Raw genomic sequence first — 6,000 nt, forward strand, 5'->3', positions numbered from 1 at the left:
TTTGGCACACTGGCCTTCATCAATCAGGGCACTGAGTATAGAAGTTGCAAGTTATGTTGGACTTGGAGTATTATGTTCAGTTTTGGTCACTGTTATAGAAAGGATGTTATTAAACTGGAAAGAGTGCAGAAGAAATTTACAAGGATGTTATCTGGACTCAATGATCTAAGGTATAGGGAGATGTTGGACAAGCAAGGACTTTTTTCTCTAGACCATAGGAAACTGAGAGGGCACCTTATAGAGGTGTATAAGATCATGAGAGGCAAAGATAGGCTGAATGCGCTCAGTCTTTTTCCCAGAGTTGGGGAATTGAGAACAAGAGGGCTTCAGTTAAAGGTTAGAGAGGAAGAATAAAAGGGAACCTGAGGGGCAACTTCTTTATACAGAGGGCGGTACGTATATGGAATTAGCTGCCAGCGGAAGTGGCTGAGGCCGGTACATTAACAACATTTAAAAGGCATTTGGACAAATACATGGATAGGAAAGGGCCAAGTGCAGGGAAATGGGGTTAGCGTGGATGGACATTTGGTCAGCATGGACCAGTTTGGGCTGAAGGGCCTCTCTCTTTGCTGTAGGACCCAATGACTCTAAGAAGTGCATTTTTCTGCTGGTACAAAATAATCCAGATAATTCCCCTAATAATAATCCCCTCTCTGATGCATCACAGTGCCTGTAGCACTGATGTTTAGTTATGTTTTCATAATACTTATTAATCTTACTACCACTGAGTCTTAGAAATGAAATAAACCTTATCACTTATCAGATGTTTTTCAATTTTATAAATACTTTGTAACGGTTTTCACAGAAGAAATTAATAGCGTTTAATAATACTAAACAAGCAAAGGGCATATGTGAGGTGGGAAGAGGAAATAAATACAGTAACTATCACTAGAGAAAAGGTACTAGGAAAACAATGAGGCTCAAGACTGATACATCTTTTGGTTCTAATTCTCGCACCCTAGAATTTTCAAGTAAATAGCTACAGAGATAGTAGGTGCACTGATAGTAATCTTCCAAGTCTCAAGATTCTAGAAAAGTCCCAGAGGAATGGAAAACTACCAATGTAACACCTCGTCACAAAAACTTAGCATCCTCGTTTACAGGTAATAGGAAACGCATACTGAATTACTTTCTTTTTTGAAGTGAATGAAGTATAAAATTAAGGAAGTCTTACTAAAATTATGCTGGGATTAGTTTGACTAGACCTGGAATATTGTGAACGCATTTGGTCTTCTTAGCTAATGAAAGATATATGGCATTGGAGATAGCCCAGAGAAGCTTCACGAGTCTGATCTTGTGTAGGGAGAGATTTTGTACGAGGAAAATTTGAGTAGGTTGGGTCTGTACTCATTAGAATTCAGAAGCTTAAGAGAAAACCTTATTGAAACATACAGATTCTTAGCAGGGTCTCCAGGATGGATGCTGAGAGTTTGTTTCCCCTTGTGGGAGACTCTAAAACCAGGGGGTTTCATCTCGGAGTAGGTGCCATCCATTTAAGACAGAAATGAGGAGGAATCTCTTCTCTTGGAGGGTAGTGAATCTGAGGACAGCTTTCTGGTAGAAGGCTGTTAAGGATGGGTGGTTGAATATATTCAAGGCTGGGACAGACAGATTTTTAATCAGTAAGAGAATCAAGGCTTGAAATAAAAAGGCAGGAAAGTGGAGTTGACGATTATCAGATCAGCCATGACCTTACTGAATAGTGGAACCGCCCAAGATTCTATTGGCTAAGATGAAGGCCTGGCAGAGCAAACAGCAAACTATATCTGCTCTAACTTTCATGTTGGAGTTTGTTGCTGCCTAGTTTCTCTCTGCTATGTGAGAAAATAGCAAACTGCACATACATGAGGTGAGAATAGGTAATGAGATATTAGTTAAAAAAAAGGCCTCCTGCCAATCACTGAGGTTGGGAGGGGAGAGGAGAGAGGCAGGGATGGAATTTATATCACACTGTTCAAAACCTGAGTTCAAAAGTTGGACTACATTTTTCAATATTAAAAGTCTCATTTTTCTGTTTTGCCATATTTCCCCAACCTGCTCACCATTGTTCAGTTTGTTCAGTAGCTAGGAAAGTCCAGCTTGGTGTGTCTGTTTTCAACAGGATACGTCAATGTGGAGGGATAGTCGGTCCAGATGGGGTTTAGTCAGAAGTTCATAAGCAGTATTTGGGGGTTTGAGGAGCTGGGGATTATTCAGAATTCAGAACGAGAAGTTGGGAATTCAGGGCAGTCAGTAGTGTTGTCAAGGTGTTCAATGTGAGTAACTATGGTGTCAGTTGTGTCATTATTTAGCAATTAGAACAGGATTTCTCTGTCTAACATTTCCTGGGTAACTATCCAGTGAAGTAAACTGGAACTATCCAGTGCTTCTGCATTAGTGTCAGAGTTAGAGACTTTTTTGCATGGTCCCAGGTAGCAGGGGGATTGCCTGAGAGAATTTTGAACTTCCCAGGCAATTCCCATGGAGGTCAGCACGTCAGAACTTCCATAAATCCCAATGAATTCTACATCTTGGGCTGAAGGTAAAAGTTAATTTGCTGTTTAAAAGTATTTCTGGAACTGCACAGCAAAACAAACAGTCTACAGCAGTGGAAATGAAAAGATCTCAATCCACTAACATGAATCCACATGTACAGACATTTAAACATCACGGTAACACTGCCCGATTAAGATACTGGAGTGCCAGCTTAGTGTCTGGTGTAGAAATGATCCCTTTGTCTTTTCACCATTAATTCAAAAAATCCAGAAGTGTTAGTTCTCTTCATGGACTTCGTCTTACCTTACGCCCATTTACAAAGAACACCAACTCATCCGCAATGCCCTGTTGAAACATTCTTCTAGTCTTTTCTGATTCAAAATCTCTACTGCACACTGAAAAACAATAGTAAAGTCCTTCAGCGCTGTTGAGTGGTTATAACTAGTTGCAAGTTAATCAGTTGCTCTAAGATTTTGAAATCGCGCTGATGTCAAGGCTGCTTTTTGGAATCTGTTAAAAATTAGTAACCACGTGAATCTTGCGTGTTAAAAACTCTGTTGATTATTCTTCAAGCTACTCGTGTGAAGAAACGCACTGCTCAGGCTGCACCAGATTTATATAGGCCTGAATTTCATTCTTATTATTCCATTCTCTATTCATGTTGTTGCTTCAGTAAAAACATTCCCAACTGAAATAAAGCATTCAGGCTTATCTCCTAGCTCGAAAATACAGCAATAAAAACAGATTGATGGTTCCACAGATTTTACAGATTGTGTGAAATACTAAACAGGAAACAGACTTTAGAAACAGCTGCAAGTTCCAGACACTGCACAGTGCTCACGTACAAAGTAGCAATGCACCCTCTGCAGTATGTCTGAGGGAATCCTAATCATTAATTTACGTAGAAATACATTACAATTTACAGTGCATAAACGGGTAGAAACGTCTTCGGTTAACTCTGTCAAACCCCTTCGTAAACAAAGGGATCATCCTAAAATTCCTAATAACCTAAAACTATTTTACTGATAGTTCTAGCCTCTCAGGTCCTCATACAACCAACTGCACTGATATTAATGATTGATAATATATTCCTCCCATTTGTTCAGAATGCCAGCAACTTGTTCATCAAGTCCCAGTGAGGCAGAGCCACAACAGGGAAGGAGAGAAAAAGGAGGAAATATTACACCCTGGCCTTATGGGGACATTTTACCTATTTCCCAAAGATCCATAGGTTGAGAATTGGTCAGTTCAGTCACATAAGGACCCTATGCAGAATGAGCAAATGAATAGATGTCATCCTTGAATCGAAAAACACTGATCAATAACAATATCACTTTTATACAATCGAGCAAAAAGTTGTGCACCACCATAACTGAAGGCTTTACCTTTCCTATTCAGTGTGTGGCACGAGCTCAGAGTCATAGTTATCCACTGCATTGTTAGCTTTCAGGCATCCGGAGTTAAAAATGTCTTCATGAGGGGTGTAATAAATTTGTTTTTTGTTTGTTGAGGAGGGAATTTGGATGGTACTAATTGTCCAGCTTACTACAGTGATTGTAAGATAAAAATGCAACTTACTGGAAAAACCTACTGTCTAGGCCTATTCACATGTAAAAACTGAGATTGAATTTATATATTTTTTACATGAATGTGTTCAGATGCATTATGACACATGTCTCAAGGTGGAGGGGAGAGGGGTTGGAGGGGATGTTGACATGAAACAGTGGTAGAAACACTACCACTGCACCACTGGAGCTCCAAGAGTGAATATATAGTTAGTAATCAGCCAGAAACAGTTGGTTAAATAGTGCACCTCAATTAAGGTATGATTAAAGAATTCATTACTAATCAAGTGGTTTTATCATCAAGGATAAATTATAGTCAAAATTCTGCAAGATGCTTTCAAACTCTAACTTACAAATTAACTGCTGTAAGGTTCTGTCTGTGGGAACAGCATGCAATCAGGTACAATTTACAATGATAGAAATGGTCTTTGAGAGGTGCGTAAAGATTGGGAACGTGTACAAAATCAGTCACTGAATACTTTCATTGTTTCCTCTGATGTGATGATGTACACAAATGGTTAAACTCTAATCAAAAAGATTCCATAATTAAATCGAATGATTCCTAAATTGCAACAGCTTTGATTCAAGACAGCTTGAGGTAATTCAGGGGTTAAAAGCGAAAATAAAAAAGGCCCCATTTTATGCTAGCTAGTCATCAACTTGATGTTCCTGAGGTAGAATTCTGAAAGAATTGCCACCAATGACGGACATTAAGAGAATTAAATTTCACCAGCTGAACCAATCAATCTTAGCTGTGAAATTCTACCTTATGTTATAAATATATTTATCTCTTTTTATTATACTTCTTTGTTTTTGTTCTTTAATAGTCCTGTTTTGACCCTTTGGTCCAACTCGTCCATGCAGACGGGATCTCGTAATCAAATCTAGTCCCATTTGCCAGAACTTGGCCCATGTCCCTCCAAACTCTTCCTATTCATATACCCATCCAGATGCCTTTTAAATTATGTAATTGTACCAGCCTCCACCACTTCCTCTGGCAGCTCATTCCATACACGCACCACCCTCTGGGTGAAAAGGTTGCCCCTTAGGTCCCTTTTAAATTTTTTTCCCTGTCACTCTAAACCTATGCCCTCTAGTTCTGGACTCCCCCACCACAGGTAAAAGACTTCGTATATTTACCCTATCCATGCCCCTCATGACTCTACAACCCTCAAGAAGTTACCCTTCAACTTCCAACACTCCAGGGAAAACAGCCCCAGCCTGGAGGGATATTCAGCCTCTCCCTGTAGCTCAAATCCTCCAACCCTGGCAACATTCTTGTAAATCTTTTCAGAAACTTTTCAAGTTTCACAACATTCTTCCGATAGGAAGGAGACGAGAATTGCATGCAATATTCCAAAAGTTGCCTAACCAATGACCTGTACAGCTGCAACATGACCTCCCAACTATTATACTCAATGTTGTGTCCAACAAAGGAAAGCATCCTATCTACCTGAGACTCCACTGTCAAGGAACTATAAACTATACTCCAAGGTCTCTTTGTTCAGCAACACTCCACAGGATCTTGCCATTAAATGTATAAGTCCTGCTCTAATTTGCCTTTCCAAAATGCAGCACATCACATTTACCTAATCTCCATCTGCCACTCCTCAGCCCATTGGTCCATCTGATCAAGATCCCGTTGTATTCTGAGATAACGTTCTTCGCTGTCCATTGCACGTCCAATTTTGGTGTCATCTGCAAACTTACTAACTTTGTCTCCTTTGTTCACGTCCAAATCATTTATATAAATGACGAAAAGCAGTGAACCCAGAACCAATCGTTGTGGTACACCACTGATCGCAGGCCTCCAGTCTAAAAAACAACCCTCCACCACCACCCTCTGTCTTCTACCTTTCAATCAGTTCTGTATCAAATGGCTAATTCTCCCTGTATTCCATGAGATCTAACCTTACTAATCAGTCTCACATGAGGAACCTTGTCGAATGCCTTACTGAAG

The 6,000-nt window shown here is 39.9% G+C and overlaps 1 protein-coding gene across 1 annotated transcript in view; it reads right to left on the bottom strand.

The window, feature by feature from the left end:
- LOC132817668 (aldehyde oxidase 1-like) overlaps positions 1 to 2,886 on the bottom strand; it is a 131,736-nt gene extending 128,850 nt beyond the window's left edge. Inside the window, 1 exon segment of the mRNA XM_060828167.1 lies at positions 2,779 to 2,886. Coding sequence (XP_060684150.1) covers positions 2,779 to 2,832 — 54 coding nt within the window. The 5' untranslated portion in view covers positions 2,833 to 2,886.
- Positions 2,887 to 6,000: the final 3,114 nt, after the last annotated feature.

Source organism: Hemiscyllium ocellatum, chromosome 7 (assembly GCF_020745735.1).
Source record: "Hemiscyllium ocellatum isolate sHemOce1 chromosome 7, sHemOce1.pat.X.cur, whole genome shotgun sequence".
Taxonomy (NCBI): Eukaryota; Metazoa; Chordata; class Chondrichthyes; order Orectolobiformes; family Hemiscylliidae; genus Hemiscyllium; species Hemiscyllium ocellatum.